Source organism: Macaca thibetana, chromosome 19 (genome assembly GCF_024542745.1).
Source record: "Macaca thibetana thibetana isolate TM-01 chromosome 19, ASM2454274v1, whole genome shotgun sequence".
Taxonomy (NCBI): Eukaryota; Metazoa; Chordata; class Mammalia; order Primates; family Cercopithecidae; genus Macaca; species Macaca thibetana.
The window spans coordinates 7,134,565-7,151,669 of record NC_065596.1 but is presented as its reverse complement, the minus strand read 5'-3'; the positions used below and the strand labels follow the sequence as shown (position 1 = coordinate 7,151,669).

The 17,105-nt window shown below is 50.5% G+C and overlaps 2 protein-coding genes across 2 annotated transcripts in view; both read right to left on the bottom strand.

Moving 5' to 3' along the window:
* Positions 1-17,105, bottom strand: part of BST2 (bone marrow stromal cell antigen 2) — a 365,601-nt gene that overhangs the window by 34,770 nt on the left and 313,726 nt on the right. The gene's annotated exons all lie outside the window — the stretch shown is intronic.
* Positions 890-13,818, bottom strand: TMEM221 (transmembrane protein 221). Its single transcript, XM_050769905.1, has 3 exons — positions 13,499-13,818; positions 10,617-10,702; positions 890-2,304 (listed from the first exon to the last, which is right to left on the bottom strand). Exons 1-3 carry the CDS (start codon positions 13,816-13,818, stop codon positions 1,838-1,840), a joined length of 873 nt encoding a protein of 290 aa, XP_050625862.1. The 3' UTR covers positions 890-1,837.

The window sequence follows — 17,105 nt, the reverse complement described above, 5'->3', positions numbered from 1 at the left end:
GCATTTTGAGGGGCCAAGGTGGGTGGATCACTTGAGGTCAGGAGTTCGAGACTAGCTGGCTAACATGGTTAAACCTCATCTCTACTAAAAATGTAAAAACTAGCCAGGCATGATGGCCCTTGCCTGTAGTCCCAGCTACTTGGGAGGTGGAGGCAGGAGAATCGCTTGAAACCGTGAGGTGGAGGTTGCAGTGAGCCGAGATCGCCCCACTGCACTCCAGCCTAGGTGACAGAGTGAGACTCTGTCTAGAAAACAAACAAACAAACACAAAATGTAAAAACTATCCGGGCATCGTGGCCCTTGCCTGTAGTCCCAGCTATTTGGGAGGCTGAGGCAGGAGAATCGCTTGAACCCGGGAGACGGAGGTTGCAATGAGCCGAGATTGGGCCATTGCACTGCAGCCTGGGCCACAAGAGCAAAACTCCATCTCAAAAAAATTGTTTAAAGGCCAGGAGCAGTGGCTCACACCTGTAATCCCAGCACTTTGGGAGGCCGAGGCAGGGGGATCACCTGAGGTCAGGAGTTCGAGATCAGCCTGGCTAACATGGTGAAACCTGTGTCTACTAAAAATACAAAAATTAGCCAGGCATGGTGGCGGGTGCCTGTAATCCCAGCTACTCGGGAGGCTGAGGCAGGAGAATCACTTGAACCTGGGAGACGGAGGTTGCAGTGAGCCTAGATCATGCCACTGCACTCCCACCTGGGAGACAGAGCAAGATTCCGTCTCAAACCAAAACCAAACATAAACAACTGGTGGAGCACACGTCCCAGACTGGGGACTACAAGGGGCATGGCCTGGCGCTCACTCTTGCCCTTCCCTTCCCCGATCCAAGTCCCACCCATGGGCCTGGGCTTGGCCAGGTGGCACAATTGAATATTAACACACAGATAGTGAACATCGGAGTTTATTTGTGGGTTGTGCGAGACAGGAGACCTTTGGAGACCCCTCTGTTATTTCCTTGAGCCCCAGGAACTACCCATGTCTACACCCCAAGCAGCAGCAGCATGAGAACGATTAACACGCATCGAGGACCTATTGTGTGGGGGTCCCCAGAATGCCTTACATGAAGTCATGTGTCTCGTCTGAGCCCTTGGAGACAGGGCCACTTCTTGTCCCCATATTACAGATGAGGAAACTGAGGCACAAAGCGGCTAAGCCCTCAGCCATGAGTCCACAGCCAGGAACCTGGGTCCAGCCCTCCAGCCGTGCCTCTGGCCCTGGGCTGCTCCAAGCTTGGCACACATGAGTTTGAAATGTTCACAGCCCAAGGGGGCGCAGCGGATTTTGCAGAGTCTGAGATTTGCACATCAGCAGCCTGGAGATTACGGGGTTCAGGTGAGGATCCTGGCTCTGGTGCTCAGTCCTGGCCGTGGGCCCCCTGGTGAGTCACTGCCTCTCTTGGGGCCTCGGTTTCCTCATCTGTAAAATGGATGGAGACACTTAGAGAATCACTGCCTAAGCCCCCTGCTCCCCTTCTACCAATAACAGAATCTCATCCATCTGGCTAGCCACATTTCCCAGCCTCCCCTGCAGCAAGGTGTGGCCATTTCACTCTGTTCTGGCCAGTGGGAATATAAAATGAAGGGTTTCAAGGCTTCCTGGGCAGACTTCCAGGAGACACCCAGCCAGCGCTGGCCTCTGACTTTCCCTCAGAATGAGGAGGTGAAGGCTGGAGCTCTGGCAACTATTTTGTGCCATGAGGCAACCTTGAGGACAAAAGCTAAGTATGCAATAAAATGAGAGAAAAATCAAGTCCTACTGCTACTGCAGCTGAACCTGAACCTATCTGTATGGTATCCTTTTCTTACACCAGGTCTCTATTCCTTATCCCTGGGCTCACACCAGTGTAGAGTCCTTCCCCGTGCTCCCTGGTCTATGGCCTAGCATTCGACGCATCTCATGGGTAACCCCGTCCCAGTGCCCCAGGCCGGACAGTGTCCGGTGCATTCGGGTTGCAGGCAGGCTGCTCTCCCAGCCTCCCCCCAGGGCTGCAGGTGCTGTGGCAGTGGCCATGGACACAAAGGGGTCCCCAGGCTCTGGACAGGTTGAATAGGGGGTCCGACGATGGATACCCTGCTGAGGCTGAGCTCTGGGGCTGGCCTTGGAGACTTCAGCAGGGCGGGTGAGGTCATCTTCAAAGGATGGCGGGGACAACTCATGGAGCCCACGGCGGGTGGCCCGAGCAGCCCGGAGGAGAGTGTGGGTCAGCACAGCCACCAGAACCAGGGCGCCCGAGCCGAGGATGGAAGCGGCTGCTGCACCTGTCTCGATCTCGAAAAGTAGCAAGGCATAGATGGACAGTGCTGCGGAAGGAAACGACTCTCATTTATTTAGTCAACAAACATTTGCCCTCCAAGCCCTCAGGGAGTTCTTGCGCACAGGGAGAAATCATGAAAAACCCTGCCACGGGACTGGAACATAGACTAGGCATCTAATTCTCCCACATCCCACACGTGCATCATCATCACATCCATTTTACAGGGAAGAAAGCTGGGGCCCAGACAGGTTAGGAGACTCTTCAAAGCCATACAGTCAGGAAGTGACAGAGGTGGGATTTTAACCCAGGCTGGTGGGCTCCAGAGTCTGTGCTCTGAAGCACAGTTCTGCCTCCGAAGAAGACAACAGAAAGAGACTCATTTCAGCAGCTGTGGGCAGGGGCTTTCCTGAGGAGGAGCTATTTGAGCTGAGACCCTGGGGAAAGAAGTAGCAGCTTCTGGGAGAGCTGAGGAGGATAACGGCTGCAGGGGACACAGCAAGTGCAGAGGTCTTGAGGTGGAAACGCCCGAGTGTCTGAGGCTCAGAAGAAAGCAAAACGGGTTCTGGCCGGGCTCAGTGGCTCACGCCTGTAATCCTAACATTTTGGGAGGCTGAGGCGGGTGGATCACTTGAGGTCAGGAGTTCGAGACCAGCCTGGGCAACATGGTGAAACCCTGTCTCTACAAAAAAATACAAAACTTAGCTGGGCATCGTGGCAGGTGCCTGTAATCCCAGCTCCTCGGGAGGCTGAAGCAGGAGAATTGCTTGAGCCTGGGAGATGGAGGCTGCAGTGAGCCGAGATCACACCACTGCACTCCAGTCTGGGCGACAGAGTGAGATTCAGTCTCAACAACAACAACAACAACAAAAGATAAATAGGTTGTGGTGTAACTGGAGAAGAGAGGTGGGGGAGAGATGGAGGAGTTAAGGAAGGAGTGGATGTTGGGGACCAGATGGGGGTGGAGGCCTCTTTTTCCTCTTCTTCCTCTTCTTCCCTTCCTCCTCTTCCTCCTCCTCCTCCTCCTCCTCCATCTTCTTCCTCCTCCTCCTCCTCCTCCTCCTTCTCCTTCTTGTCCTTCTTCCTTCTTCTTCCTTCTTCTTCCTTCTTGTTCTTGTTCTTCTTCCTTCTTCTTTTTTTTTTTTTTTTTATTTTTTTTAGTAGAGACGGGGTTTCACCATGTTAGCCAGGATGGTCTCGATCTCCTGACCTCAAGTGATCCACCCGCCTCGGCCTCCCAAAGTGCTGGGATTACAGGCGTAAGCCACTGCTCCCAGCCCTCTTCCTTCTTCTCCTTCTTTTTTTTTTCTTGAGACAGGGTCTCGCTCTGTCACCCCAGGTTGGAAGGCAGTGGCTTGGCTACGGCTCACTGCCACCTCAACCTCCCCAGGCTCAGGTGAGTCTCCCACCTCAGCCTCCTGAGTAGGTGGGACTACAGGTGCATGCCACCATGCCTGGCTAATTTTTGTTTTATTTATTTATTATTATTATTTTTTTGAGACAGAATCTTGCTCTGTCACCCAGGCTGGAGTGCAGGGGTGTGACCTCTGCTCACTGCAACCTCTGCTTCCTGGGTTCAAGTGATTCTCATGCCTCAGCCTCCCAAGTAGCTGGGATTACAGGCACCCGCCACCACGCTCGGCTAATTGTTGTATTTTTAGTAGAGACAGTGTTTCACCATGTTGGCTAGGCTGGTCTCGAACCCCTGATCTCAGGTGATCTGCCTGCCTCAGCCTTCCAAAGTGCTGGGATTACAGGCATGAGTCATGGTGCCCAGCCTAATTTTTGTATTTTTAGTAGAGACGGGGTTTCGCTTTGTTGCCCAGGCTGGTCTCCAATTCCTGAGCTCAAGTGATCCTCTCGCCTTGGCCTCCCAAGAGGGCTGGGATTACAGGAGTGAGCCACTGTGCCCCACCGTGTTTTCTTCTAAGAGCAATGATTAGGGGGATTTTGGAGCTGGAGAAGAATGGGACCTGCTCGCTCTCTTTTTTTTTTTTTTTTTTGAGACGGAATTCCGCTCTTGTTGCCCAGGCTGCAGTGCAGTGGCGCGATCTCAGCTCACTGCAACCTCTGTCTCTCGGGTTCAAGCAATTCTCCTGCCTCAGCCTCTTGAGTAACTGGGATTACAGGCATGCACCACCATGCCTGGCTAATTTTTTTTTTTTTTTTTGAGACGGAGTCTTGCTCTGTCACCCAGGCTGGAGTGCTGTGGCCGGATCTCAGCTCACTGCAAGCTCCGCCTCCCGGGTTTACGCCATTCTCCTGCCTCAGCCTCCCAAGTAGCTGGGACTACAGGCGCCCGCCACCTCGCCCGGCTAGTTTTTTGTATTTTTTAGTAGAGACGGGGTTTCACCGTGTGAGCCAGGATGGTCTCGATCTCCTGACCTCGTGATCCACCCTTCTCAGCCTCCCAAAGTGCTGGGATTACAGGCTTGAGCCACTGCGCCCGGCCCTAATTTTGTATTTTTAGTAGAGACGGGGGTTTCACCATGTTGGTCAGGCTGGTCTCAAACTCCTGACCTCAGGTGATCCACCTGCCTCGGCCTCCCAAAGTGATGGGATTACAGGTGTGAGTCACTGTGCCCAGCCACCTGCTCTATCTCTTAAGAAGCCTCCCTAGCCAGGCACGGTGGCTCACGCCTGTAATCCCAGCACTTTGGGAGGCCAAGGTGGGCGGATCACGAGGTCAGGAGATTGAGACCATCCTGGCTAACACGGTGAAACCCTATCTCTACTAAAAATACAAAAAAATTAGCCGGGCGTGATGGGGCGTGCCTGTAGTCCCACCTACTCGGGAGGCTGAGGCAGGAGAATGGTGTGAACCTGGGAGGCGGAGCTTGCAGTGAGCCGAGATCATGACACTGCACTCCAGCCTGGGTGACAGAGCGAGATTCCGTCTAAAAAAAAAAAAGAACCATCCCTGTTGGTGGAATACCCATATGAGGGAATATGATGCAGCATGTAAGGAATGAGGCACCCTTCCATTCTACAATGTGGATGAAACAGGAAAACACGATGCTGAGTGAGAGAAGCCAGATGCAAATAGCCACAGAGTGTGAGGTGTCATTGATCTGAAATGTACAGAACAGGCAAATCCCGGCTGGGCGCAGTGGCTCATGCTTGTAATCCCAGCACTTTGGGAGGCTGAGGTGGGTGGATCACCTGAAGTCACGTGGTGGAGAACAACCTGGCCAACATGGTGAAACCCGGTCTCTACTAAAAATACAAAAATTAGCTGGGCGTGGTGGCGCGTGCCTGTAATCCCAGCTACTTGGGAGACTGAGGCAGGAGAATCGCTTGAATCTGAGAGGTGGAGGTTGCAGTGAGCTGAGATCGTGCTGCTGCACTGCACCCTGGGCGACAAAGCAAGACGCTGTCTCAAGAAAAAACAAAAAAAAAAAGAACAAGCAAATCCATAGACAGACAGTAGATTAGTGGCTGCCAGGGATGAGGAAGGGGGAATGGGGAGTGATTGCTAATGGGGACAGCGTTTCCTGTTGGGTGATTAAAATATTCTGGAACCAGATAGTAGCGATAGTTGCCTAAAACCGTGAATGTGCTAAATCCCACTGAATTGTACACTTCAAAGTGGTTAAAGGCTGGGCGAGGTGGGTCACACCTGTAATCCCAGCACTTTTGGAAACTGAGGTGAGAGGTTGCTTGAGGCCAGGAGTTCGACACCAGCTCAGGCAACATAGATAGACCAGTCTCTACAAAAAATAAGAAACTATCCAGGAATGGCAGTGCTTGCCTAGTTGTGGGGCTGAGGCAGAAGAATTCCTTGAGCCCAGGATATGGAGGCTGCAGTGAGCTATGATCACACCACTGCACTCCAGCCTGGGTAACAGAGCAAGACCCTGCCTCAAAAAATAGAAATAAAATACACTGGTTAAAATGCTAATTTTTTTTTTTTTTTTGAGACAGAGTCTTGCTCTGTTGCCCAGGCTGGAGTGCAGTGGCATGATCTTGGCTCATTGCAAGCTCCGCCTCCTGGGTTCATGCCATTCTCCTACCTCAGACTCCCAAGTAACTGGGACTATAGGTGCCCGCCATCACATCCGGCTAATTTTTGTATTTTTAGTAGAGACGGAGTTTCACTTTGTTAGCCAGATTGGTCTCAATCTCCTGACCTCATGATCCGCCTGCCTCGGCTTCCCAAAGTGCTGAGATTACAAGTGGCAGCCACTGCGCCTGACCTAAAGTGGTAATGTTTTTGTTATGTGTACTTTGCCACAATGAAACTGCAACTTAACTGGGTATGGTGGTGCACACCTGTAGTTCCAGCTTCTTGGATTGGGAGACTGAGGCAGGAGGATTGCTTGAGCCAGGAGTTCAAGTCCAGCCTGGGCTACACGGCAAGACCCTGTCTCTAAACAAACAAAACCAGAAACACCTCCAGCAACTCAGCTCTCAGGGTCCTGTATCTCTGTCTGTCTCTGCCTGGGGTGGGGGTGAGGGTCAGGGTGGGGGAGCCAGCCTCTGCTGCCTACTGTCCGGTGCCCACAGGTTTGCCACGCCCCAGGCTTGGGGGACATTGAGAGATTCACAGCCTCTCTCTGGCCTCAGTTAGCCAATGTGAATAAGAAGGGATCTTGAGGGACCAGGTGTGGTGGCTCATGCCAGTAACCCCAGCACTTTGGGAGGCTGAGGTGGGCGGATCACTTGAGGCCAGGAGTTTGAGACCAGCCTGGCCAACATGGTAAAACCCTGTCTCTGCTAAAGATACAAAAATTAGCTGGGCATGATGGTGGACTCCTGTAATCCTGGGTACTTGGGAGGCTGAGGTAGGAGAATGGCTTGAACCTGGGAGGTGGTGGTTGCAGTGAGCTGGGATCACTCCGCTGGGTTCCAGCCTGGGCAACACAGCAAGACTCCCTGTCAGAGAAAAAAAACAAAAACAAAAACAAATAAAGGAAGGGACTTTGAGGACCTGCGCTAGCTAGCCCTCCATCAGCCTCTCCAGCATACAGTTGGCACCATTCTTAGTGGTGGTGCATCATAGGTCGTTTAGCAGCTTTTACCCACTAGATGTCAGTAGCATCCCACCCTCAACTCTGTGGCGACCACCAAAAATGTCTCTAGGTAGTGATAAAAGTCCTCTGAGGCCAGAATCAGTCTCAGTGGGGAATCCCTGGTCTGGTCCCTATCTCTACACTGCAGAGTGGATTTGGGATCACTGACCCACTTTGGCATCAGTGAGGTCCTCATTGGGCCAAGCTCAGCCAATCAGAGCATTAATTGCTTCCCATGATGTTAGTGATTGGTGTAGGAATATTACATGGCCCAAGCTCAGCCTATCAGAGTCAGCCCTGAGACTTTAGCTTGGGCTATTGGGACAGATACATTTTCCTGCAGTGTCTCGGGTATTGGTAGGAAAGCGGCCCAGAACACAAGGGGGACTTTTTTTTTTTTGGCACTTTCCAGGCTGTTTATACACATTCTCTGGCTCTGTACTGTTGCTTTGGAAGATACCACACTGCATGATGTCTGACATATGAAAGCAAGGCCAAGGACTTTTTTCTTTTGCTGGAAACATTTTGAAAGGGATTTTGTAATTATTCTTTTAGTTCTAGCTAGCAATGAATGGATGATTGGTTGGATGTGCTTAGGAATTCTTGCTGAATGAGGTCACCTAGCCTCAAAAACAATCTAAATGGGAGGTGAATGAATTCTCAATTTTACGCTTAGTGAGGCTGACATAATGTTACCTTTTTTTTTTTTCTTTTGTAATTGTTCTTGTATTTTAGAATGTGGAGATCTTATTCCCTAGGTCTTTAATATTTCTGTCGGCCTGTGCAAAGACTCATGGCTCCAGGCATCCTGTCAAAAGTACTTACAGATAGAGTCAACTTTCTCAGAGAGATGCCCACTCAGGGAACAGCAGATGAAGAGGTGAAGTGACAAGCATTTCTGTTTCTTTTTTCTTTTATTATCATTTTTGAGACGGAGTCTCGCTCTGTCACCCAGGCTGTGCAGTGGCACGATCTCAGCTCACTGCAACCTCCACGTCGTGGGTTCAAGCGATTCTCCTGCCTTCAGCCTCCTGAGTAGCTGGGACTACAGGCACGAGCCACCATGCCTGGCTAATTTCTTTCTTTTCTTTTCTTTTTTTTTTTTTTTGAGACGGAGTCTCGCTCTATTGCCCAGGCAGGAGTGCAGTGGCGTGATCTTGACTCACTGCAACATCCACCTCCCAGATTCAAACAATTCTCCTGCCCCAGCCTCTGGAGTAGCTGGGATTACAGGGGTGTGCCACGATGGTTGGCTAATTTTTGTATTTTTAGTGGAGATGGGGTTTCACTATGTTGGCCAGGCTGGTCTCAAACTCCTGACCTTAAGTGATCCACCCGCTTCGGCCTCCCAAAGTGCTGGAATTACAGGTGCAAGCCACCACACCCGGCTGAGAGGCATTTCTGATAACCTAATTTGAGTACCTGGATCCAGCCGCACCTGAGGCCAACTTCCCTGATAATTTCAGAGGCACAAGTCATCCATCCCTTCTCCTTTTTTTAAAAAAAACTACCTCTGGAGCATTTCATTAAGTCAAACAACAAAAGTTATGCAGCGTTCCGTGCACTTCGTATATATAAATTCCCACAGTGAACCTTAGGCTCACATCTCATTAAAAATATTTTAAATATGTCTTTTTATTTATTTATTTTTTGAGATGAAGTTTCACTCTGTCGCCCAGGCTGGAGGGCAGTTGCGTGATCTCAGCCACCTCTCAGGTTCAAGTGATTCTTCCACCTCAGCCTCCCGAGTAGCTGGGATTACAGGCACCTGCCACCAGGTCTAGCTAATTTTTTTGAATTTTTAATAGAGGGGGGATTTCAGCATGTTGGCCAGGATGGTCTTAAACTCCTACCCTCAAGTGATTCACCCACTTCAGCCTCCCAAAGTGCTGGGATTACAGGCGTGAGTCACCACACCCAGGCTAAATATCTTTTTAAACTTCTATTTTTCTATGGTGGGACTATAAAAAAAACAGTAATAGCAAATCCTGTTTCTCATTCAGTGGGATATTTTTTCTTCCTGTAAATCAGATTGTTTACAGGGCTGGCAGGGACTTATATATGATTCAGCGTTGAGTCCCCAGCATCATCAACACATTTGTTTCAAGATTAAAACAAATATAAGGCATTAGGAGTCTCTTGAAAGACACTTAATGATTTGGTTCCTTTACCAGCCCGGATGGATGAAGAAAGTTGATTGAAGAAAAGTTATTATAAATCAGGAAGGAAGGACAGTGTGGAACATTCTGGCATCTGGGGTATTTTTTTTTTTTTTTTTTTTTTAATTTTCTCAAGCCATTTTTGAGCTGGAGATTGATATTTGTAACCAAAACAGCTTTCACTCATTCCAACCTGTAAAATGCTTTTTTTTTTTTTTTTTTTTTTTTTTTTGAGACAGAGTTTTGCCCTTGTTGCCCAGGCTGGAGTGCAGTGGCGTGATCTTGGCTCACTGCAACCTCTGCCTCCAGGGTTCAAGTGATTCCTCTGCCTCAGCCTCCTGAGTAGCTGAGAATACAGGCGCCTGCCACCATGCCTGGCTAATTTTTTTGTATTTTTAGTAGAGACGGGGTTTCACCATGTTGGCCAGGCTGGTCTCGAACTCCTGACCTCAGGTGATCCACTGGCCTCAGGCCTTCAGAGTGCTGGGATTATAGGCGTGAGCCACTGCGCCTGGCCAAAATGCTATCTTTAGACACCACCCAGGCCAAAATGCTATCTTTAGACACCACCCAGGCCAAAATGCTATCTTTAGACACCACCCAGGCCATGAAAATTTTTGTTCAAACAAATGTATAAAACTGATGAATCAGAAGTGTTCTGATGACAACTAGCATTTGTGGAGTCCCTACTGGAGTCAGATGCCATCCACGGGCTTTTTTTTTTTTTTTTTTAATGAGACAGGGTCTCGCTGTATCACCCAGGCTGGAGTGCGATGCAGTGGTGCAATCATGGCTCACTGCAGCCTCAACCTTCTGGGCTTAGGTGATCCTCCCACCTTAGCCTCCTGAGTAGCTGGGACTACAGGTGTGTACCACCACACCAAGCCTAAGTCTCCCAAATTGCTGGGATATAGATGTGAGCCACTATCCCTGGTCCTATGGGCTTTCATGAGGATTAAATCTCAGAATCTCCTCAAGTGGTTCTGTGAGGTAAAGACAGTTATTCCCATTGTACTGATGAGGAAATCAAGGCACAGAGAGAATTTGCCCAAGGCACCAAAGCAAGGAAGTGTCAGAGCCTGGAGCTGAACTCAAGGAGTCTGTCTGCGGAGTTGATCCCAGTTAGGGGACCATTGCTGCTCTCTACCCAACCCCGGATCCTATGCCCCACGTTCTATTTCAGCACACACCTGCTAAGTAGACAGAGATCCCACAGCAGAAAAGGCCAAGGGCCACGTGTCTGAGGAGGCGGCAGTCATAGAGAAACCAGTCCGACCTGGAATGAAGGGAAGCAGGAAGATAAAGGGTTCAGGAAGTGGAGCTGGTGGTGGGAGGTCAGTGAGGACAGGGAGGGAGAGCAGCTTAAATGAGATAAGGACCCAGCTTTCAGGGACCCAAAATCTATGAGTACCTAACCATCATCCATCTACTCACCCACCCATTTATATCCATTTACTTATCCACTCTCCATCTATCCATCCATTCATCCATCAACTCATCCATCCATCAGCCCATCCATCCATCTGTCCACCCATTTATCCATTCATCCATTTATCCACCCATTCATCCATCTGTCCACTCATCTATTCATCCACCCATCCATACATCCGCCCATTCACCCATCCATCCATTTATCCACCCATCCATCCATCCATCCATCCACCCATCCATCCATCCATCCATCCTTCCGTTCACCCATCCATCCACTTATCCATCCATCCATCCATCCATCCATCCATCCACCCACCCACTTATCCATCCATCCATCCATCCATCCATCCATCCACTTATCCATCCATCAACCTTGTCATCCATCCACTCATTCATTCATCCATCCACTTATCAATTCATTCATCCATCCACTTATCTATCTATCCATCAGCCCCATCCATTCATCCATCCATACAATCATTTAGATATCCACCATCCACCTATCTGATATCTATCCATTTATCTATGCTCCATCCATCCATCCATCCATTTTTCCAAGTCAGTGTTCACCATCCATTTACCATCCATATTCACTGATTATTCGACCAGCACTCATATACAGCCTTCCATTCATTTAACCATGTGCTATTAACCCATCCATGCATTCATTTAAACACCCTCCGCTATCCTATCTATCCCTCACCCACCCATCCACTGGTCATCCATCTCCCATTCACTATCCATCCACCCCTCATCCATCCGTCCATCCATCCATCCCTCCTTCCTTCCATCCATCCACCATCTATTCTCTTTCCCCTATAATCCATCTATATACATGAGTCCACTCAAACACCCAACACTCAGGAAGCAGCTACTACGTGCAGATACTTGCTACACACCTGGCTTCCATTATTTTACAGACCACAAGCTTCTTTGAGAGATGAGGAAACTGAGTTTCACGTGCTGTTATTGATGGTTCAAACAAAATGGAGGCTCTGAGAGCTTCCATCCTCACTCAGCTCCCACCAGTATAATGAAAGTGGGCGCCTTCCCTTCCTGCCGCCTTCCCTCCTGTCCCCTTTTCAGCACAGTGGCTAGAGGTGGTCATTAAAAACCTAAATCAGATCACCTTCCTCCTCACTCACAACCCTCCTACGCCGGAGAAATCCCAAAGTCCTATCCCCTCTCTATCCCATCTCTCTTCTTTCCTTCTCAGCACTCATTATCATCTGCTATTATTATTATTAGAGATGGGGTCTCACTATGTTGCCCAAACTAGAGCGCAGTGGTTATTCATAAGCATGATCATGGCTCACTGCAGCCTCGACCTCCTGGGCTCAAGAGATCCTCTTGCCTCAGCCTCTCAAGTATATGGAACTACAGGCATGCACCACCACACCTAGCTAATTATTATTTTTTTCTTTTTGTACAGGGAAGGTCTTGCTATATTACCCAGGCTGGTCTCAAATTCTTGGCCTCCCAGCACTTTGGGAGGCCAAGGTGGGTGGATCATTTGAGGTTAGGAGTTTGAGACCAGCCTGGCCAACATGGTGAAACCCCGCCTCTACTAAAAATACAAAAATTAGCTGGCTGTGGTGGTGCGCACCTGTAAGTCCAGCTACTCGGGAAGCTGAGGTGGGAGAATCGCTTGAACCCGAGAGGTGGAGGCTGCAGTGAACCAAGATAGCGCCACTGCACTCCAGCCTGGGTGACAGAGCAAGACTCTGTCTCAAAAAAAAAAAAAAAAATTCCTGGCCTCAAATGAATCCTCCTGCCTCTGCCTCCCAAAGTGCTGGGATTGCAGGTGTGAACGATCACGCCTGGCTCTTGTTATGTTTCCTTATTTTCTGTGACTCCATGAGAGCAGGTCTGGGTCCACTTGGTCCCTGCTGTGTCTCTGATGCCCCGAGCCAGACCCACCCCCCTGCAGGCAGGCACCCAACACATGTTTGCTGACCCATGGGACCCATGCATTTCATTGTCCCTTGGGTGGAAGGTGTGTGGTCCGAATAGGATCTACCCCAGTAGTGGAAGTTCTCATCTGCTCAATTTCTACAGAATTCTGGTTTAGAATTTGGGCTCCTCTCCCCCGACATTCTGGAGGGAAACACTACCATGTGGGACAGCGGGGTCCTCAGCTCAAGGAGGGTTCCTCCTTCTGCAACCACTGCCCCTGATAGAGGTCCCTCAATGAGCACATCCCTGAGTTCAGGTCCCTGAGGAAGGAACTCAATTTCAGGCCGGGACACAGGCTCTGGCTGGCTCTACCCAGAACCAAGTTCAAGTACAGCACTCTCCCGCCCCTACCCACTTTCAAGCCAGACAGCCTTAGAGTTCAGCCTCCCCTGTTTGAGATCCAGGCAAGCTGATCCTGGACCCTCTTTGGGCCTCAGTTTCCTCATCTGCAAAACGGGAGACACAGCAGTGGTTGCGCCTGCCGCAAAATTTAACAAATATAGAATGGAGGGAGAGAGGGAGGAAGAGAGGAAAGGAGGGAGGCAGAGATGCACGGAGTGGTGGGGAGAGGGAAGTGGGGAGGGAAGCTGTCCCCCCAGCCTGAGGCCAAAAGAGGGAAAGAGGCTCATCCAGGTTCACCCAGCCCCCAGCCGGGCCTCCGGGGCGGTGAGGCCGGTCCTCCTACCTCCTGGGGCCAGGCCCCCGCGCCAGCTCGGCGCCCAGGTGGCCACAGAGCGCAGCGAGCAGCAGGCAGGTGAACCCCAGCACCAGCACGAGCGCGGCCAGCGCGGCGGCCAGCGGCAGTAGCGCCCCGGCCGCGTCTTCGGGCAGCCCGGGGCCGGCGCCCAGCTCCTGGCCCAGCCCGTCCGCGCGCAGTCCCCGCAGCTCGGCGCGGCCCGCCTGCAGCTGGAACAGCAGCTGCGCGCCCAGCGCCGTCAGCACGGCCGCCGCGATGCCCAACAGGGTCATTGCGGCCAGCACCCGGCCGCCGTAAGAGCGAGACATGGCGAGGGTTGCTGCTGGCCGGGGGAACAGTTGAGGAATCGAAGTGGTTTTAGGGGGCAGGGGAGTTGGGGGGAGTCCGAGGGTCCCCAGTGGGTCCCTGAGGGGGCGGGGCCGCAGGGAGTGTCTGAAAGTTCGGGGGCTGGGCTGGGGGTCGCCAGATGGACAGGGGCTCCGGGGTGCTGGTCGCAGCGGGGACGCCGAATCTCCGCGAAAACTTGGGACAAAGTCTTTTCTCCTCCCTCCTGGGGCCCCGCGGGCGCCCCCTCTTGGTCCACGGGGCCTGGCTGGGCGGGGCGTGGCACGGGACACAGGGCGGGGAGGCCCCACGAGGGACTGGATCGCGGGAACCCCACAGCTCTCTAAGTTCAGAAAAGGGCACCACCTCGCCCCCTGCCGCCCTAAGCATCGATTTTATTGTTGTTTAAAACAAGAAAAAGGAGGCCTGGCGCGGTGGTTCTCGCCTGTAATCCCAGCACTTTGGGAGGCCAAGGCGGGCGGATCACAAGGTCAAGAGTTCCAGACCAGCCTGGCCAATATGGTGAAACCCCGTCTCTACTAAAAACACAAAAATTAGCCGGGTGTGGTGGCCGGAGCCTGTAATCCCAGCTACTTGGGAGGCTGAGGCAGGAGAATTGCTTGAACCCAGGAGGCGGAGGTTGCAATGAGCTGAGATCATGCCATAAATAAATAAATAAATAAATAAATAAATAAATAAATAAATATTTTTTAAAAAATAAATAAATAAAAAACAGAAAGGAGGCCGGGCGCGGTGGCTCTCGCCTGTAATCCCAGCACTTTAGGAGTCCCAGGCGGGTGGATCACTTGATGTCAGGAGTTCAAGACCAGCCTGGCCAACATGGTGAAAAAAAGAAAAATTAGCTGGGCATGGTGGTACATCCCTGTAATCCTAGCTACTTGGGAGCCTGAGGTGGGTGGAATGTTTGAATCAGGGAGGTAGAGGTTGCAATGAGCCGAGATTGCACCGCTGCACACTCCAGCCTGGCTGACAGAGTGAGACTCTGTCTTAAAAAAAAAAAAAAAAAAAAGAGAGAGAGAGAGAGAGAGAGAAAGGGCTGGGTGAGGTGGTTCACGCCTGTAATCCCAGCACTTTGGGAGGCTGAGGCAGGAGGATGGCTTGAGCCCAGGAGTTTGAGACCAGCCTGGACAACAGAGCCAGACCTCATCTCTACAAAAAATAAGGAAGTTAGCCTGGTGTGGTGGTGCAGGCCTGTGGACCCAGCTACTTTAGGGACTGAGACAGGAGGATCGCTTGAGCCCAGGAGGTCAAGGCTGCAGTGAGCTGAGATCACGTCACTGCACTCCAGCCTGAGTGACAGAGCGAGGCTGTGTCTCAAAAAAGAAATAACAAAATTTAAAAATTCACTTTCCATTTTATCTCAACCCAGGGACTCTGTCATTGGCTGTGATTTCCCCTCTACTTACCTCCTTCAAGGCTTTGGGTAAATGTTGTTTCCTCCAGGAGGCTAGGGAGAATCCTGGATCCCTTCCCCAACTAGTCCCCCTGTTATTCCCACAGCACTTTAAAAAAATCGAAATGAAACTTACATAACATAAAATTAACCATTTTATTCAGTGGCATTTAGTGTTGTCCAACCATTACCTCTGTCTAGCTCCAGAAGATTTTCATCCCCCCAAAAGGAGACCCCGTCCCTATTAGAAGTCACTCCCCATTCCCCCTCCTCAAGAGGCTGACAACCATTAATCTACTTCCTGTTTCTGTGGATTTGCCTATTCTGGACATTTCATATCAATGGAGTCACACAAGAGATGGCATTCTGGCTTCTCTCACTCTGCATCATATACTCAAGGTTCATCCAGGTTGTAGCATGGATCAGTGCCTCATTCCTTTTTATGGCTGTGTAATATTCCATAGCGTGTCTGGAACACATTGTGTTCATCCATTCATCCATTGATGGGTATTTGTGTTGTTGCTTCCTTTTGGTGGAGGTGACTAATGCTGCTATAAACGTGTATGCACAGGTATCTTCTTGACTCACTGCTGTCAACTCTTGTGGGGTGTGGACTCCTAGGAGTGGAGTTGCTGAGTCACATAGTTACTCGATTTTTTTTTTTTTTTTTTTTTTTTTTTTTTTTGTTTTTTGGTTTTTTGAGACGGAGTCTCACTCTGTCCCCCTTGCTGGAGTGCAGTGGCCGGATCTCAGCTCACTGCAAGCTCCGCCTCCCGGGTTCAGGCCATTCTCCTGCCTCAGCCTCCCGAGTAGCTGGGACTACAGGCGCCCGCCACCTCGCCCGGCTAGTTTTTTTGTATTTTTTAGTAGAGACGGGGTTTCACTGTGTTAGCCAGGATGGTCTCGATCTCCTGACCTCGTGATCCACCCGTCTCGGCCTCCCAAAGTGCTGGGATTACAGGCTTGAGCCACCGCGCCCGGCCGTTACTCGATTTTAACTCTTTGTGGAACCCTCAAGCTTTTCCATAGCAGCTGCACCACTTTCCATTTCCACCAGCAATGTCTGAGGTTTTTAAAAATAATTTTCTGCACATCCTCCCCAACAGGTGTTTCCTTCTGCCTTCCTCCTCTTCCTCCTCCTCCTCCTCCTCCTCCTCTCCTCCTCCTCCTCTCCTCCTCCTCCTTCTCCTTCTTCTTCTACTGTTTTTTTTTTTTTTTTATCAAGGCCTTGCTCTGTCACCCAGGCTGGATTGCAGTGGTGTGATCATAGTTCATTATAGCCTTGACCTCCTGGGCTCAAGTGATCGTCCTGCCTCAGCCTCCCCAGGTAGCTGGGACCACAGGCAAGCACAGCATGCCTGAATAATTTTTAAGCATTTTTTAATTTTTTTTTTTTTTTTTTAGATATGGGGTCTTGCTATGTTGGTCTGGTCTCAAACTCTTTATACCCAAGTGATTCTCTCACCTCAGTCTCCCAAAGTGCTGAGATTACAGGAGTGAACCACCACACCCAGCCTCCTCCTCCCTCATCATAACCATTCTTCCTCTTCTTCTTCTTCTTCTTCTTTTTTTTTTTTTTTTTTTTTTAAGATGAACTCACTCTTTTGCCCAGGCTGGAGTGCAGTGACGAGATCTCAGCTCACTGCAACCTCCACCTCCCGGGTTCAAGAGATTCTTGCACCTCAGCCTTCCAAGTAGCTGGGATTACAGGTGGCTGCCACAACACTCAGCTAATTTTTGTATTTTTAGTAGAGATGGGGTTTCACCATGTTGGCCAGGCTGGTCTCAAACTCCTGGCCTCAAGTGATCTTCCTGCCTCGGCCTCCCAAAGTGTTGGAATTACAGCTGTGAGCCACC